The sequence below is a fragment of the Pezoporus flaviventris genome, unplaced genomic scaffold (genome assembly GCF_033815535.1).
Source record: "Pezoporus flaviventris isolate CSIRO_AGI_PZ_B2104156 unplaced genomic scaffold, CSIRO_AGI_Pfla_v1 ptg000029l, whole genome shotgun sequence".
Taxonomy (NCBI): domain Eukaryota; kingdom Metazoa; phylum Chordata; class Aves; order Psittaciformes; family Psittacidae; genus Pezoporus; species Pezoporus flaviventris.
This window is the reverse complement of record NW_026892577.1, coordinates 16,958,768-16,977,901: the sequence shown is the minus strand read 5'-3', so window position 1 is coordinate 16,977,901 and position 19,134 is coordinate 16,958,768. Positions and strand designations below refer to the sequence as shown.

At 42.0% G+C, this 19,134-nt stretch overlaps 1 protein-coding gene across 2 annotated transcripts in view; it reads right to left on the bottom strand.

Moving 5' to 3' along the window:
- Positions 1 to 411: 411 nt before the first annotated feature.
- Positions 412 to 19,134, bottom strand: part of ALOX5 (arachidonate 5-lipoxygenase) — a 36,697-nt gene continuing 17,974 nt past the window's right edge. For both annotated transcript variants that reach the window (XM_061459304.1, XM_061459303.1), the window contains exons 4-14: positions 18,590 to 18,712; positions 17,098 to 17,204; positions 12,075 to 12,247; positions 11,544 to 11,690; positions 11,238 to 11,441; positions 10,925 to 11,011; positions 9,008 to 9,186; positions 6,270 to 6,391; positions 3,918 to 4,018; positions 2,645 to 2,815; positions 412 to 1,436 (exon numbers count right to left, since the gene is read on the bottom strand). In XM_061459304.1, coding sequence (XP_061315288.1) covers positions 1,257 to 1,436; positions 2,645 to 2,815; positions 3,918 to 4,018; positions 6,270 to 6,391; positions 9,008 to 9,186; positions 10,925 to 11,011; positions 11,238 to 11,441; positions 11,544 to 11,690; positions 12,075 to 12,247; positions 17,098 to 17,204; positions 18,590 to 18,712 — 1,594 coding nt within the window. In that variant the 3' untranslated portion in view covers positions 412 to 1,256. The remainder of the gene's footprint in view (positions 1,437 to 2,644; positions 2,816 to 3,917; positions 4,019 to 6,269; positions 6,392 to 9,007; positions 9,187 to 10,924; positions 11,012 to 11,237; positions 11,442 to 11,543; positions 11,691 to 12,074; positions 12,248 to 17,097; positions 17,205 to 18,589; positions 18,713 to 19,134) is intronic.

Sequence of the window (19,134 nt, the reverse complement as noted above, 5' to 3'; positions counted from 1 at the left end):
AGCTTCCCTGAGCAACCCATTCCAGGGACTCACCACCCTAACAGGAAAGAACTTCTTCCTTATATCCAATCTAAACTTCCCCTGTTTAAGTTTTAACCCATTACCCCTTGTCCTATCACTACAGTCCCTAATGAATAGCCCATCCCCAGCACCCCTATAGCCCCCCTTCAGATACTGGAAGGCTTCTATTAATAAAACTATGAGATTTAAATTTCCCAAACCTCATTTTTGCTTCCATTATCTCAGTGACTCTCTCAACTTTAAACAAAGCCCAAATAGTTGAACCTAATCGCTTCTAAACAAAACAGACAAAACTGATTTTTTTTTCTCAGGTGAAACATGCCAATTACACTCAACTGCCCAAATAGAAATATTCCTCTTAGAGGTTGAAAATTAACCCTTCTCCACATCTTTTATCATTATACAAAGTAGCCTTTTTATCTACCACAAACCAGAAGAAGCTACCCACGAAACCCAGCAGCCTCAATAATGAAACAGAAATCTAGCATGAGTACTGCTAGGTCTTTTTGGCATTGTGCTAAGCAAAACATTTGCCTGTACACATGAAGGACATCAAACTCTCCTGGCAGAGGCTGAAACAAACCTTCCTAGATTTATGTAGAAAATATATAGGTTTATTATAGGAACAAATTTTTCTTCTCATATGAATTAGGCTGCCCAATTTCACATGAACTCTGTAAGAAAGTGATAAAAACCCACCAGCTATGCTAAGAAAATGTCCTACTTCTATCTTCATCGTGATTAGGAAATTCACAGTTGCAGTGAAAATATTTAACATTTGTTTTAATCAGATTAAAAACAATACATAAACTTTAAAGATTATATTTTCAAATATTACCAGTGTCAGATATTAAAAATAGGAAGGATTTTAAAGATGCAACTCTCTTATTGCTTATGATATTATTTTCATTGAATAAGTGAATCTGTGATTATATTGTCTTGTCCAGGTGAGGGAAAGCTAAAAGAAACACGAATATTGATGCGAAGATTAGCTAATAAATCCTGGAAAAATAAAGTTGCAACAAATTTGACCTAGAAGGTTGTCAACTAGACTTTGCCTGCAAGATCAGTCATAATCAAATTTGTTTTGAAAGTCCAAATAGATGATGGATCAGCTGTAATGGAGGGGCTGGGTCTCTTACTTTATCAGTTTCTGAGAGTTAATTGAAAAGAAGCATATGTAGCAGGAAAGCATCATTAGCTTTACATGCCTCCAAACTCTCCTGAGTATCTGCTCAAACAGCAACACTGTTGGGAATGCGATCTGGCGAAAGGTAGTAATAAGGAAGCTTTTTTTTCTTGTTGCGCTCAGCGATGGCGTTGACAATCTCATCCAGATTCTTGCGGAATTTTACCATAGCCTCTTTCACTGGCTTCTCCACAAAGTGTTCATCTGGGTACATGCCTAAAAACAGCTAAATGAAAAACAACCAAGAGATCATGCTTTGAGAAAGCAAAGGCTACTCTGTTTCAATGTTATGCCATTCAGCAGAACAGCACCCAGACCCCTACACATGCTACTATTAAAATAGTCCTATCAATGTTTAAGCTAGCCTACATTTGGCACTGCCAAAGAAAGATGCTGTGCCATCATCCCTCCACCTCTGGCTGCTTTTTTCCATCCCTGCATCTTTCGGTAGAGCTGGTTCATGTTTATGTGGCACCTCCTCCACCTGCAGGGAGCTCACCCACTGAAAAATAAGCGCTTTTATTCAGGCTAGTGGTCAGCCAGATCAGCTTCCTAAGCCAGATCTCTGCATAGCCACTCAAACAATTGTGCTGCTACAGAAAAGGACAGCGTGGGGGTGAATGAACAGCCACAGATGAAAACGAAAGATGACTGTTTCTTTTAGTGACAGTGGAAGTTTCTGTTAATGTCAAACTGTCCTTCAGACTTCAACCTGACAGTTGCTTTAGTCAGCTTAGACCCTAAGGGTGCCCTGAATGCCACATTGCCAATATGCATACTGGCATATTACCTGCTTTAGGTAACTATTTTCCATGATACTCCCTATTCTACAAGCTTCTCAGCTGAAATCTGCTTTCTTCTTAAAGGAAGACTTCATTTGAAGTACCTTCTGTCCATCATCTTCCATTTAAGGATGGAAACACATCCAGACAAAGCCCTTGGGTGGGACAACCAAGGACCTACAACCTCATTTTATCATGCTTGCAAAGCCTCCATTAGGCTTGTTTTGTTTGCACTCCACACCAGCCAGACACGAGTCACAGCTGTAGTGCATGTGACATGGGGGCAGACTTTCTAAAGGGACAGGACAAGGGGTGCTGTACATTCTCCACCAGCACTGCTGGGGCAAGGAGTGGAGAAAACCCTTGTGCTTCTGCATCCCTCTTCTTCCCACAACAGCATCCTTACTCAGCAACGCTGTGCTTGAGTTTAGAAACATTCATTTTGGCTGAAACACAGCCTCAGAGTAAAAGTACAACTTCTCGCTCAGAGCTGGTTTGTACCTAGCAGAACAAGAACAAACTAACACACCTCCACAGAAAGGCAAACATGGTCAAGCACAAAGCAGCACTACAATATCATGAGTCCATGAGTGCCATGGCCCCCATGATCTCACCTATATCTCCACAATCTAGAGCAGTTAAGTTGACTTACTTCACTGTCCTGGAATTGGCTCAAGGCCCACACAGCTCCAAGATGCCAACAAGAACGTCCCCTGTCTGGCAGACTCTCCACAATTTGCTCAATGGTGACTGTCCCCTTTTCTGTTGGAGGAGGGCAGCGCATTGTTGGTGGGGCATTGGGAATCCAGGAACACCAGTCATACTGCAAAAGAGCACAGTGAGAAGATACAGTGGTTGGTATTTTGGAACACTGCAAAGAAAATCAGGAGTCTTGGCACCAGGGAGTTTGCTTCTGTAATATGAGCCTCTCAGAAAGAGTAGGCTAGAAGAGAAACAGAAGACTAAAGGACAGAGAGATTGTCTAGAGAAGGACTGAAGGAGACAAGGAAGTCTCTACTGTCTTGCTCAGGATCTCACAAAGGAGAGAGGTGGGTTGTCTAAATGGGAGTAGCTATTCTGCTAACCACAGGCATGTGCCACACAGTCCAGATTCGCCAGCCAGATTAAGGACTTAGCTATCTTATTAAAGAAAGGTCTCATGTTAATCTGAGGAGATCTCTAATAAAAATTCTGTAATTGACAAAACATCCTTTCCTCCAGTTGGTTTTTCCTGGAAAATTTGCTCTGAGAACATGCCTACAGGTCAGGCAGTAAGAGAGGCAAAGGATACTGGTGCATCATGAAATATGGCATGTATGAGCACCAGGTTGGGAACTCAGAATCAGTTCTGGCCTGCTTCAATGCTGTGGGATGGTGATGTCGTATTTTGCCTCAGATATGACACTGAGTTTTGCTGCCATCTGAGATGTTGCATTTACCATAATTCTTTCTTTTCCAAGCACTTTTTAATTACTTTCATACATATTCCCTGCCCTGCCTGAGGGAAAGTCCGGTTTTCAGCTGCGTGCCGTACTTACACGGTGCTCAGTCTGTTCTCTCCATTGCACAACCATCTCCTCTTACCCTCAGCCTTTTCTCACCTGAACTCTTCAGCATTTCTGAAAGGCATCTCAGCAACCCATTTAAATGCTTAAAAAAATTGTTCTCCATTATAAAATCATTAAAACTAAAACACACAAGTTAGAACTCCTAAATTTTAACTTTGATGCATATTTAGGATTCAAAATGCAGTTCTCATCTTCCATTTCTACAGGCTTCATGTGGATTTGCAGATGGCTCTGGAGTTATTTTGACCAGACAGAGTAATGTAATGTCTTTACATCTACTAAAAAAGGTTTCTCAGACCTTGCTCTGGTAGATGGACCTCCCAGCCCAGAAAGAACAGGCTTCCCAGAAATTCCTACCTGACCAAAATTCACAGCTGCATGCTGGGCCGATGTGGTGAATATTATCACTGTGAGATATTCTGCTAGCTTCTCTCGTGTCCTGATCATTTTAGGAAATCCTAAAGGAGAGAGAAGAAAAGCTTAAGTAGCCCAGATACCAAGTAGTAATCAGCTACTCAAAAGGCATAAATTAGACGATTGTGCAGCAGTCACTGAGAGCAGCGCATTGTCTTTCTGAATCTTGCTGTGTGATCTAACAGGAGCTGCTCAGCCTCTTCATATCTTGAGTGTCCAGCCATAAAAACAGAGTGATCCTGCCTTACTTAATATAGGCTTGTGAGGCATCACCACTATTTGCAAAATACATGGTGTTACTTAAGGGAAAGACAAAATATAATTATACCTTTGAAAAATACTGTATCCCTGTCCTCACACCCTACCTACCCTGCAGCAAGGAACCCAGATTGTCCACAGAGCAAGGGCCTCAGATGTTCCCTTTTTCTTCAGTCTGCAGTGCAAGCAGGGAAGATTCATGCCAAGGAGGAAATGATCATGTGCTTTTATTTATAAAGGTCCAAGGCTCAGCAATCAAGTGCACTGTGAGGAAGAGTGCAGGGAGAGCTTATTTGCTCAAGCAGGAAGTGAGGAAATGAGAACTTCTGAAAGAGAAACAACAGAATAAGGAACAGAAATAGTTGCATAAAGCTGTCTTTGAAAAGGAATAATCAAACTGAGCTATAAAGAAGGGAATAGGAACCCAAGACATCAGGGACTAGGGAAATATTTTGCTATGAAAGTACCCCCAAGCCTGTATCTCTCCTATACCCACTACATCACAGTCCTGTGCTGTTCTGCCTGTCCCAGCCTAATGTGACTACAGGTTCCAGGATACACAAGGACCTGTCAGCACCTTGGGGTGAGCTGCCGCTGCTCAAGCTGCCTGTGCCAGCTAATTCGTATCCCCACCACCAATGTGGTGCAGCTGTGAACTCAAGCTGAGAGGGGGAAGAGGCACATGGCAGCGCTGGCCAGCCACCATTCCATCCTGTGTCCTACTCTCATAAGCACACTGTGCTCATCTTTAAAGGGGCTTGGCATGCTCCTAGTCAGAGCAGCCCTCCTAGGGCAGGAATGGAGATGGGAGGGAGAATCCTGGGTGCAACAGCCTTTTCCCCACTTATCCTCCTTCCATTCTTATATACCCAGCCAAGTCCCACTGCTCTCTGCCGTAGCCCTTCAGGTGGCAGCATTGCAGACAGGGATGCTGCATGTCTGTCATGTTTCCCACCTCCAGTGGCAGATATGCCACCGGTTGTGGTTTTAGCATCCCACCCCAGCTGTAGCCCTGGAAAGGCTTCAGTCCTTGTCCCATACCAAGATGCTTAGGTCAAACATGAAGTTCCTACTACAAGGCCATTTCTACACTTTTCCTAAGAGATAACTAGACAAAATATTTACAGGAAGAAAATGTTCTCCAGTCGTTTGCTTGTCCAAGTAGGTAGAGCACAGGAGGCTCTTATATACAGTGCATGATGGTAATGAGAGGAAACATCATAGTTTTGCCTGGAGGCCTCACACACAAACATTTGTACATGCAATGCCAAGCCGTCTGCCCCAGGTCACTGGCCAACAGGTGTTTCCAGATTTGTCAGTCAGGAAGTATGAAGAATCCCCATGCACCTGTATAGATTCCTGAAAATCTGGTTGGACAAAACATGAGTGGAATAAAAAAACATATTTAGGGAAAGGCAGGAGGGTTAACTCAGGTGGGAGAACAGAACTATGCTATGGGTGAGAGCTCCCACAGCCAAGTAATGGTTTGCAAGAGGGAAGAGACAGTGAGAAGAGAAAGAGCAAAGGAAAATATATATTAGAGAGAATTATGAGTATCTTCTCTTGAACAGAGCAGAACAGCTCAGTGATGACACAGATGATGAACAAATACAAAGTGCAGCAAGATACTCCTGGGAAGATTCTTCTTGTTCTTATTTGGTGCAAGGTTTGGAGGAGAGGATTCAGGGGGGCGTTTGCTGCTCCTTCTGATTTCTACCAGTCTGCCTGGTGGTTCCAACAGCACATACAGATGGCCCCTCCCCTAATGCTTAAAGCACGGGCAGACAAGATCAAAGGACCAATCCCCAGTGTACAAACAGATTACATGAGTTGCCCCAGCTCATCGTGAGAAGCTGTGGCAAAGGAAGAAGCTGTCTCCTGAGGAAGGGCCTGATCTGGAGTCTCATCCATAAAACTGAGCATCTTTGGGCGAAGAGGGGATAGGGTCTCCAACAGTTCAATGTATGCTGTGCATGCAGCACTGCTGTCAGCAGGAACTCTACAAGCTGCAGACCTGGTTGGGCCATCATATCTTACCTGAGGACTTCACACCTCTCATCCCATAGACGTAAATATCTTTGACGAAGGCCTGGAGCTCCACATCCTCACACACCACCTCATCACTCTCATAGTAGATGTGAATGACATCCTCTACAAAACTGTGGACACCAGAACAAATGAACAGAACAAATGAACAAAACAAAAGCAAAAGGAGAAAGCAAGCCTGCCATTCTCTGAAGACCTTCTACCAGTCTTTCAGAGGAGGCAGATGCTGCATAGGGAAAGAGAGAAGGGCAAAAGCAGGTCTCAACACCCTCCTACCTCCTTCCCACAAGCAGTGTGGATGCACAGAGGCAACTCTGATTCAGTTCTGACTGCAGCATTACTTTCTTCCCCAACAAAATAGATGCTGGACCCCACTGCATCCCCTGAACAGTCCTGTGCACTTTGTTGTCTTGTTTGAAGCTTTACTCCTGCTTGGACCTCTGTTATTACATTCTACATCCTTTTCTTCACTTGATACAGACTCCCTTTGGTATATCAACAGGGGTTCCTAAACTGTGATAGTAGCACCATCCTCTGTGTGATATTCCAAATCTGCTCCTCAATACCATTCAAATAGTTGATCCCTTCCTACTGCACATCCTTTTCAGAAAATTCCAAAGTGGGGTTGGCCCAGGAAAGTTCTCTTTGGGAAGAACAGGTCTAGAGCTTTCTCCTGCACCCACTGCATACAGCAGACATCTCTTCCCGATTCAGTTCCTCTTCTCAAAATCCCTCTTTCTATAAAAGCTTCCTGGGCTAACTTACCTCAGAAAGGCTCTTAAAACATTAAGATAACAAATAGTTCTGAAAGCTGTAAAATAGGTAACCCTGGTTTCCTGAAAATTTAAATTTAAATGGTTAACTGAGATATTAACTGGTTTGGTGAGATACTCTTAACTCTGCAGGTACTTATAATCTCTTGCTAAATATTTTGACAACCCATAGGACGAAACGTTTGACTGTGGAAGATGACTGATAGGATTAAGAATTAATCATCCAGTACAGATTTCTCCCTAGTAAGCTATAAATGCGTTGTAATTCACAGACTTTTACAAATCTGTCAATGTGGCTTCTCTTAGCCAACTAAGTTAAAAGTTGTTACTGAGGCAGACAAACAGCTGCATAAACACCAAGAGTTTAAGTAATTTTGGCTTCCAGAGGAAAGAAAAGAAAAATCCTGCAACATACAGATATAAAGCTGCCCTGCATGAGCTCTGCCTCCAAAACCTGGGACCTGTGCCAAATGCATGCAGAAGGTAATCCTTCTCTTACACGATGGCAGCAGTTTAGAACCTCTTCCATGCAAATATAAATTAGTATATGAAGTGTTCATAAACCTCTTGGGTTGGAATATCTTTGGGTTGGAATATATCCCTCTGCAGTTAGATCAGAAATAAGAAGATGAGTGTTAGAGAAGGGGTTTAAAAATTTGCCATGTGAACCTCATTGTTTCTATACAGACAACTTTATCAGGTTTCTTAAATCTAGGCCATCTACTACATGTGAAACAATGCTGGGTAGAGAAGTTACTTCATCAGAAGAGTGAAGACTGATACCCCTATGCAGTGTAGGAGGTTCATGGTGACTAGACACACGCATGACCATGGTTTCATGGGTCAGGATATCACACACTCAAAAGGGTACTGTTCACGTCATTTATAAAGTCAATAATTCACTTATAAAGAATCTCTCAGCCAAGGTTGAGGCAGTGTAACATCTTCCTCTAGCTGGGTAAACACCCACAAACAGTCAAACTAAATTGAGTTAACTAATTACTATCTGGTATTTGAAGAGGCATACCTCAATCAGCAAAGAAAACACAGGAAAGAGAAAAGGGATAAAAAATGGACTACATCAAGAAAACAACCACAGAAAAGTTATAGATTCCTTTTCTCTCATATGGGCATCAGCAATTGCAGGAAATATTGGAAGAAAACCCCTTGCCAAAACTCAGAAAACATGTACTCAACACTTTAAACATTATGTTTGCATTATAAACCTTCTACTTTACATACACGAAGATCTGATTTTTAATGAACAGGTTTTTCAAAAGCCATGTGACCAGAAACAGCTGCATATTTAGCAAACAATTTATGCCATGCAGAATACTTTGCTTGTTAAATTGAATGCTAGTATAGAATAAAAAACAAATAAAACATTCCATTCTGAGGCAGTGTTTCATATCTGAAAAGGAGCCACATCTGTGTGGTTGAGCAGCCTTGCAGTATGTCTCCTGACTCAGGAAGCTGCCCTTCCTGACAAAACACGGGCCTTGTAATTTTAAGGCATTTTAAGAAAGGTTTTGCTCAAATCAGTTGATGCCTAATTTTTGAGTTTTATAACACAACTCTCATGCAAGGCAAGTTTGTGCATAGCAAAAAAAAAAAAAAAGCTAACTAAATTCCCTTTGCAGGGATAAATTCCAACTCACTAAACTCTGTGAAATGCCATAGAAGGGTACGTTCTTTAAAGGGTCTTCTGAAATACAGAATGCAAGAAAATAAGGCTAAAAAAAAAAAGCCAGAATTCAGAGTCTTTCAAGGGTGTGCTTGACTATAAGTTTTTCTCAGACGAGAGATGCTGGATGGAAAAGGCACCACATGACTAAACAGCCCAGGTGCCTTTCACACAGCTGTGGTGAAGAGCAAAGTCAGTAGAGACCACAAAAATGAAGCTGTGTCTCTGTGATGGTGACTTTATTAGCCATTTCTAGAACTATGGTCTCTTACCTCTTTACAGCCTCCCACACTTTAATGCCATCATCCCGGTAATAGTAGTAGGGGATATCCTCTTTGCTGTCCATCCCTTTAGCTTTGATCTCCTCAGGGAAGCAGAGGGAGCTGTAAGTCAGATCCTTCATTGCTTTCTGCACCATTTGTACATGTCCTCCTCCACCGGTAGCATTTGCCTGCAGGAAGAATGGCAGGACAGGAACAGTAGGAGATTATGTTCACGTTGTGCCATGACTCCCTTTCCAGTTTTGTAGGAGATAGTATTGAAAATGCTGATGAATCTATTGTTTCAGGAGAACAACACATCTCCACACAAACAAGTACCAAACTGCAGAGATCTACTGCATCTGAGCATGTTGAATTCAGAGATTTCACACCTCTCCCATGAATCACTCTAAATACTCGCATTTTCTCCATAGGTACAGCACCTGCTTATAATGGAATACAGTAATAAGATACAGAAACATCAAAGTATTTAACCCAAAGCACTTTCTGCCAGCCCTATGCTCCAGAACCAGTATGTATGCGTAGAAAGGCAGCCAGCAGTGTGTTAGAACAGGCTTTTGCTAAACCACTCATTACTGCTTCAGAGTGGTTTAGGAGAGAGTGTTTAGGGATGCAGACTACCATTAGCCACCCTGGAATTTAAGCCAGGAGATCGATCCTGCTGGGTGGCTACTAACGAGGATTGCCCAGGGTTTCAATATATATTACATTTGGAAAACAGAGCCTGTCCATAATAAACAGCACTGCAAAACTCTTTGGATAATCACTGCACAAAAGCTCCCAAATGTTGCTTTTCTATCATACGATGCTAGTGTTGTAGCAGTAGTCAGTTTACACTTACTGTCCTCCAGCTGTTTTTTTTTCTACATTGGAACCAACAAATTCAGGAACTCCAGGATGCCCTCTAGCAGGTCTTATTGATACACTCATCCCATATGCATGGGTGACATTACGCTTCTGTTCAAAGGGATGGGAGTGCCTGCCAGGTCTCCATAGTCAGCAGTGGAATACAGAAGACAAGGAAGGTGCCTGGTTTGAGCCTCTCTTTTCTCCTTGGGTAAAAAGTATGGAGCATGAAAGCTGGTTTTGGTCTGGTGTAAGAGGGACAGAGTTGTTCTGGAACACAGGTTCCCTTTTTGGAAGGACTTCTGAAACCTCCCCAAACTTCCCATTTCCTATTATCATGTTGTGACAGAGACTGCTGTGTGCCAACCTGCTGTGGTTCCTAGATGCAGCATGCCATTTCCGGGGTAGTGAGGGGAGGAAGAGCTGGGCACACGTTAGAGACCAGTGCAGGCAGATTTAGATGTTCGTATTTGACCTATGAGCTGCACTGGAGTCCATGATATATGACTATGCTTCACTGACTCAGACAAAGCTGAGTTTTAATCCTAGCAGATCTGCAGATCTGCTTTTCATTCAAGAAGAAAAGCTGGATCTACATGCTGTGGGCAGTAAAATTGTGGACTTAGAAATCTATCTTGTCTCTACGTTTTTCTCTGGTACAAATTTCCTCTTGCAATCACAAATTCTTTTGCTCACCACCCTGCCCCAAGGTGAATAACTGAGTACTTTTAAAAACTGTGTGCATACATGTGCAGGGATGTACATGCACGTTATGTTACTTTGCACTCCTATATTCATACTCAAAGCCACATCAGCTATGAGTGAAATACTGACTCACTACTGACATTGGCCAGTTCTGAATTGGCTACTCAGAGAAGAGGTAAAGGGTAACATCTTTAGAACAGCAAGGCACCAGTTCTGTGTGCCACTTTCTCAGGTGATATCAGTTATGTTTGCCCTTCAGTAGAAAAGTCAAGAAATAAGGAATATCTGATGATTAGAGGATAAAAATACATATGGAGCAATGAAGCATAATGAAGATTCACAAAAGGGATTACTTACCTTATCAAAAAGACCACATTCACAGATAAGCTGTTCTCGGGCTTTGGTATTGATGGCTATCGTGAAGCGCATGTGTGGCACCAAGAGCTGTGAAATGGGACAAATAATAAAAGAAATCAAATTCTCTGAATTCAACAGCAACCATGTGTAAAGTTTGAAGTCCTGGAAGTCCTGGTGGCTTAATTGCACATTGCCTTGCCAGGCAGCCAACCAAACTATCTCAGATGAGCTATCACTAGGACTTCTTTTTGGTTTGTCAAACTAATGTGATAACCACCCTGACCCACATATATCCATTCATGCAAGAACCAACCTTGAAGAGGGGATGTACAGCAGGCAGCTGTCGGAACATAGCTATGCTGAACACCTCTGAGACTAAGTGTGTCCGTAAGAGATGGGTCACTGTCTGGTGGATGTGGAAATCAGAAGAACGAACCCAGATTTTAGCTAGCAGCCAGTCATATGTGGCATCTGAAGGAAGGAATATGGGATTGTCCGGCCCAGGCTTTTGACCAAGCTGAAAGATGTAAGAAGAATACAAAACTCCAAGTCATTCATATTTAAGATGAGACAATAAGCAGTATGACAATGTGTCCCTTTACCCTGACAATAAACCCACCTGGATTGCAATGGGTACAATTTTATTCTCCAGATTCTTATACAGCAGACAGATGGGTGCAGCCAAGTACTGCATTGTGCATGGGTCTGTTTTATTGGCATCCACACCATCCAGCAGCTCATAGTCCACGATGAAAATGTTTCCTTGCTGGGGAGGGAAAAAAAGAAGCATGATGTGTTTTAACAGAGTGTAAGCAACAAGGCTCAGAACAAAGGTCAGGAACTTTTGACCAGAGGCTGGCTTGTACCCTGTGGTTATGAGCGGCCACTGGCCCACCCTTGCTCATAGAACTGTAGAATGGTTTGACTTGGAAGGGACCTTAAAGATCATTGAACTCAGGAAGAGTCAGGGATGATACCACTGAGACAGCAAGCACCTTTATGTAAACCACCTGACTTGGGGCTGCTGAGTCCAGTAGAGAGCTCTCTTGAGGTCCAGGGCAATGATTTTGCTGCGTGCCCTCTCACTGCCCTGAGGATCTTGAACTCCACCATCCCATAATCACTGCAGCCACCCAACTTAGAGCTGTACCTTTACTTCCTCCTCAAGGGTTAGGTTCCTCTCCAGACTGCATTCTACCATATCCATAGTCACAGGCAACTTCTTGGGTATCTCTGTACATCTCCGGATCAGCACAGGATTGCATCCATTCAGGAACTGGTAGCCAAACATAAAATCTTCCTTCCAGTGCTGCATCACATATTCTAAAGGAAAAACAAGCCTGCAGCATCAGTATCTGTGTTACATCAATACCCTACTGCATTGTAAAATTCCCCCTGTCCTCCCATCTTTTCTTATACTGCACTGCAATGTCAACTAAAGAAAGTAGTAAGAAAAAGATTAAAAAGGTGCCATAGAATTTTAAGAAAAATCACTTAAATGGACAATGTAAACTTTGTTTTTCACTTTAAGAAGGATTATGTTATATTCATATAATTTGTCTCTCAGTGTACAAAGGTGATAAGGAGCAAAATATTCCAGGCCTATAAAAAATACTCTCTGAAGACCACCTTCTCAGGTCTTCCATGATGATCGTTTTTTCACTTACCCGGTGAGGCGGGGGGGCGAGCCCCAAGGGGGGCTCTCACTTCTGGTGCCAAGCGCCCAGCATGCTGGGCGCGACCCGCTCCAGGGACAGCGGCAGGTGGGGAGTATGACTGCGGCGGTACACCTGTCAAAGCGTAACGCAGGTGTCCTAAGGGGAGCTCAGGGAGGACGGAAACCTCCCGCGGAGCAGAAGGGCAAAAGCTCGCTTGATCTTGATTTTCAGTACGAATACAGACCGTGAAAGTGGGGCCTCACGATCCTTCTGGCTTTTTGGGTTTTAAGCAGGAGGTGTCAGAAAAGTTACCACAAGGATAACTGGCTTGTGGGGGCCAAGCGTTCATAGCGACGTCGCTTTTTGATCCTTCAATGTCGGCTCTTCCTATCATTGTGAAGCAGAATTCACCAAGCGTTGGATTGTTCACCCACTAATAGGGAACGTGAGCTGGGATTAGACTGTCGTGAGACAGGTTAGTTTTACCTTACTGATGATGTGTTGTTGCAATAGTAATCCTGCTCAGTACGAGAGGAACCGCAGGTTCAGACCCCTGGTGCGTGCGTTTGGCTGAGGAGCCACTGGCACGAGGTTACCATCTGCGGGCTTATGACTGAATGCCTCTAAGAACCCGCCTAGACGTAGCGATAGATTCTATGATTCCGCATCAAATCCTCCCGACTCAACCAGATGGAAAGGCCAGTGAGGAGTTGTGTTAGATACTTGTCAAGCTGAGATAACTTGATCTCTTGGGAGACCAAAAGTATGAATGAGCAAAAATTTTCATGAAATACAAATGCAAGTGACTGGGATATATTAATTAATATTGATAAAATATAATTCAGACCACATTTTGAGTCAGTACAGTGCAACATTCTTGTAATTTCTTCAGAAATATTCCACTGCAATACTTCTATTCCTGTGATAGTTTTTTCCAAATGAAATTTTATTGCTATTATTAAAGAAGGAAGAAAAGTGACTATTAAGAGAAGAAATTAGCACGGAAGTAAAATGTCTCCTCTTCTAGTTAGATCAGTAAAAAGCAGTACAGCAGGGTTTTTTGAATACCTTTCAATATGCATAAATAAAACGTTCACACCTAGTCTCTTCCCTCTGCTTTAGCTATCTAAAGCATCACTAAGGTGTTTTTGGTTTTTAACTAATTTGCTTGTACATTCTAGAAGAAACATCATGTTGCTTTTGATCCAAAAACCTTTCAACATTTTAAGCATTTTCCCTTTCAGTGTCTGGCAAAGAGCAAAGCAAAGACCCAGATATCACTGGGACAAAGCATATTCTCTACTTTGGCGTCCACCTGTCCTGTCAAAGCCAAACGTGCTTCCAGACAGGCTGTTATTACTTGCTTGAGGTGCCAGAGCTGGTGGTTGGAGGACGATGTTAGAAAATGAAAAATTAATCATCATACATTAGTTTTCCTCATAGCTATCTATGTTAGTAGAAACTGTTGATATCATATGGCAGACATCCGCACTAGTTTGTTTTGCACAAGTTCTCTTAACATTTCTTGTAAGCATTGAGTTAAGGCTCAGTTGCTCATCTTACAGAATAGTACAGTTGTAAAGGAAAAGGTATTGCTCACAGTTTCCCCCTCCATGCATTAGCCCACAGACCTGAATGCAAGTTCTGCAGCAGTACCAAAAAGACAGAGAAAACTGTGTATCTCACAAGGAGCACCTCACAATACTTAAAGCAGCTGCCCCAAAATAACATTGTGACTAGCATATTTTATTTATTTAACGTAAGGTGTCCCTGCCCACGGCAGGGGGGTTGGAACTAGATGATCTTAAGGTCCTTTCCAACCCTAACTATTCTATGATTCTATGATTTTAAAATCCTTACTCTTCAGATCTCAGGGTATGCAGTACAGAGGGATCAATCCAAAAAAGCTGGGAGAAGGGAAATACAGAGGAACATGGGTAGGGAAAGCAGTGGCTGGAGCAATTCTCTTAGCTGAAGCTGGGTGAGGGGACACTTGGGGAAGGGTTTTGAATTTGACACAATAAAACTCCTCATTCCCTCATTCATTGTTTTGTTGTTTAACATGTTTTTGCCTCTGCTTATTTTTCAATTGCTAACATAAACCCAGATTGACATGTCTTCTTAATAAAAAGTTAGCCTTGGCTACTCCATCTCTTTATTGTTACACATGCAGTACCACTGGATATTTCCCACAATTGCAGTGTTCTGTTTCCTAATGTCATGTCACCAGTTTAGCCTACAAGTTCAGATTCAGAAAAAATGTGATTAATGTAAAAAATCCCATTGGTGTCTTCATGGGAAAAATGAAACAAATAAAGTTTTCCACTATTGCCTGATTTCAGACAAGGCAGAAGTTTTTTCCGAAAGCAGTTTTTCTACAAAGGGTGAAAAGATGAAAAAGATAGGCCTGAAGGAATGCAGTGATAATTTAAATTATGCCAACATTACAATGCTTTCTAACAGAGCAGAAAAAAGTTAAATTTACTTAAAGTTGACATTTACATCATCTCTGTCAATTTTATAATGAGTTTGGAGCTGTATCTGAAGTCTACACCAAGCAAAAAATGACTTGGACAGAAACCACATTGCTGAAAAAAACCTTGAACCCCGTCTCTGCCAAGGCTTACAAATATGCAGGTGCAGTTGCATTAACATAAATGTTAATCATTGGTCTCAGATAAAACTCACAGAATCGGCCTTTTCCTTGTGCGTATGAAAATGTAACCAATTAAATTAATTGTAGATCATATCTAATTCTTGTGTTAAAAGTACTTAATGAAGCAATCTTATTAAATGTAACAAATTGCTTTAAGCAGTTTTTATTAGCTCTGTCCACCTTGCGTGCTTTATTTTATACCTGAGACAAGGGGTCCAAATCATACCCAAGACCACAGAAATTACTCTTATTTCTGTTAATTGATTTTTAGGCAGCCTGAAGAGAAGAAAAACTCCAGAGCAGGAAGGAAAAGTATTTTCCTCTGCAGAGTCCAAACAGGCTGTTCACACATATTTGAGGAGCCACACATTAACCAGTTTATAGTACCTGTGTATCTATTCTATCAAATAATACAGAAAAAAAAGTAAAATAATGTAACCATGGGGATTAATGTACATTTTGTACTGTACATTAACAGCAGAAGGTTGGGGCTGGCTCAGAAGTCAAAGGTTTCCCAGCCCTGCTTTACGGAAATAACACCACGAACTTCAAAACCCATGTGTGTGTGCACTTTTTTTCACTGGGTTTTCAAGTAACTGCTAAGATTTCCATATTGAAAAAAGTTAAAGAAAACAAGTGCTTCGTCTTTGATATGTTAATACGACATCAATGGAGTTTTTAACAGTACAAAAGATACTGCAGAAACTGAGCATCTCTGAATACAAAGTGAAATTCACACTCTTAGAGACGGATGTAGTATTCTAGTAAGAAGATATGAGTATGAAAAGGCAAGTACAGCATTTAATGCAGTATCCACACACACACAAAAAAAAAAACAACATGTAATTCTGAAATATGTCTGAAAAGTGATATAATTTTAAATAAATATCACAAGCCTTTTCAGGCCAAGCAAGAACTAATTTTCAAGAAGTATCATGGTTCCTCAGATTGTGGTCTGATGGCCCATCCTGGCTGCAGCTGGACCAGGTGAGGAAGTTACAGCTCCCAGGTCATTCTCTCTTTGTGACCCATTCCCCGATCTGTTGGCCTGACAGCATGAGCCTTCATGCCCGCAAAGAGTTCTGCCAAAGTGACAACCATTGGGAAAAAATTACCACTGAAAAGTGTTTGAGCTGCCCCATGTCACTGACACAAACGGCCAGTAAGAACTGACTGAGAGGAGCTACAGGTGTGGTTATGACTGCAGAACTGAGGTAGTGGTACCCTTCCTGCGTTGGGACAATGTTGAGAAGCCAGGACTGTTAGCAGCAGCGCAACCAGGACTGAGCACATGGCTGGGATGTTAGGCAACAGCCTTTGATCTGGTCTGTGTAAGAGGCAGGAGGAGTCACCCTTGTACTTGCCTTTAGCAGAGAACATTTCCAAATGTGCCTTTTTGAGATTTTCCATGTATTTAGATAGCTGAAGTGGGACATACATTATCAAACTTTTAAAAATGCCTTAACGGCTAATATGCTCTGAAAAGCACTTCCACTAAGCTATTCTAGGTTTAGATGCAAAATACTTATGAAAACTTCTCCTAAGGGACTTGCACATATCTGAAAATACGTTTCTAAAAGTCAAAAGGGACTATGATGCCCAGCTGGGATGAACTCTAGTATGGCTCAGGACAGACAACGCCATTCAGCAGCTCCCAGAGATTTTAATTCACGCCAGATCTTCACCTTTTGCTCTTGCAGGCTGCTGCTGTGATCAGCAGTCTGAAATTAGAGTTTGTTTATGAAAAACCATGGGAGACCAGAAGTGCAGTAAGCCACTTGCTAAGCTAATCAGATATATACAAGACAACTAATTAGTAATTCTTTGATGGAAACATGAACAAATGCTGATAAACACACCAGAGATTGTGTTGCTGATTCTGACAAAGATCCTCTCAAAATCTGCAAAATCACTCCAGGAGGACTGGAACATGTGCATGAAGCGATTGATATAAAGATTCTCCATCCTAAAAATAAAACAAAACACCTCTGAAAAAAAAAAACCACCAAATACCAAAAATAATTTCCAGCTTCCTCAATATTCTTCCCCATTCTTTCCCCCCCTTTACATGCCTACACACAAGAATCTTCTCAGTGGTGTATTGTGAGATTGGTCACCCTATAGAATTAAACTTGCTGGTTATACGTTTATACCCAAGCCTGAAATGCATCTCAAATACCCATTTACTAAATTCCATTCTAGAGTTGTTCTCAGCAGCCTACAATAGCAGTGCTTTAAGACCTGTGTCACGTAAAAATTAGAGTCAGAAAAACTAGTGCTTTACACACTGCCAGAAGTTAGCATCAGCTGAGAGTATTAAAGTCATTAGCACCAGTTCAGAAAGAATAGAGTAGTACAGAACAGACTGTTTCTGCTGCCATAGATGGCAGTCAATGTTAAGAGGTGCCTGGAGGCATGTTATGAAGTAAAACTCAGGCAACTGTCAAGCCTGAAACAGGAGATGATCTCCCCAGAGGCCTCTTCACACCTGACAGGGACACAGAATGATCATACAAGGATCAAAGGGAGGTTAACTACCGGGCAGGACTTTCTGGATTGATACTAGGTGTCCGAATCACAGATGAACTTCAGAACAGAATCCAGGGTGAGGGTTTCTGTTTGCTAGAGAGTGTAAGTCACATACATCTGATAGTATGGTAGAATGTCTGAGATAACATGGTGTGACCTGGGCACATGAGACAGCTCAGAAGGGGACTCTCGGGCCAGAAAGATCCTATTTGCCTTATTAACCCTGCACTATTTCAAAGAGCTCTGCAAGGTTGAGTATTTAGGCTTATCCAATGGCCAGGACTGTTTTTTCAGTGACATGACATGAAGTGAGTGGACAGTGACTTTGTTGCCCCAAGCAGATTATGTTCAAATGTGGTTAACTGATGACCTGCTCAAAACAGCTTTTCTTCATCAGGGTCTGAAGGGTGTATTGACACCATCTTCCTGCATGTGACTGAAAGGCTTATTGTAGTCCAGGGAGACGAGTATCTCTAAGGGGTGACTCTGAGAACTAAGTCAAAAGCCTAAGGTTGCAGGTGCCAATAGTCCTTCTTCCTATGCTTTTCACCAGTGCTTCCTCCATCCATCTATAGCCAAAATAATGTCTAATGAGAATGCTGAGGCTTGGTCAGGTCCCAGCATGAAAAGCTTAAAATAGTGTTGGTTTTGGTTTTTTTTATTAAAAATTTCTTCAATTCTTTCTTACTTTGATTGACTGCAGAATCATCTGAGAGAAAAGAACCCCATTTTGATATTTCAGTGATACCTAAAAGGCGATCAGATCCTTACCCTGCCCCCAGAGAGATTTTATGAAACTCCTCAAGTTTCACAAACACTTACGCTTTGGAGTAGTTCAGAATGAAGTCAATTCCCTTTTCATTGTCAAACTGGATGTCACGAGGCAGATCACTGTGAGAAGTGGCATCAATGCTCAGGGGAAAGCCTGGATGCCACTCTTTCCAGCTGAGAAAACAAGAGAGGTTGGACTAACCAAATAACCTTACCAACATGAGAACTGTGCCATTTCTTTACCTCCATTGCTTCTGTGACACACCTCTAGAAAGTAAATTTGTAGCAGACACATTTGAGCCAAATCTAGTGACTTAGACCACATCAATATCTACCAGTACTCTACTGAATGCTGAAGCACAATGGAAGGATTCTATTTGGCCACCTACCTTTACAAAACTTGAAATGACTTAGTATCTGTGATATTTCCAAATGCTTGTAATGTTTGGTTGAAATTGGCAGTAGCTTCAAATGTACAGGGAGGGGACAGAGACAGCTGCCCAATGCACACTTGTTCTTGGGGCTACCTTTTTGCAGAACTCTGGTACAGCAGCTAAAAGTACTCAGACATGCGTTCCAGTTCTCCAAAAGGCAAC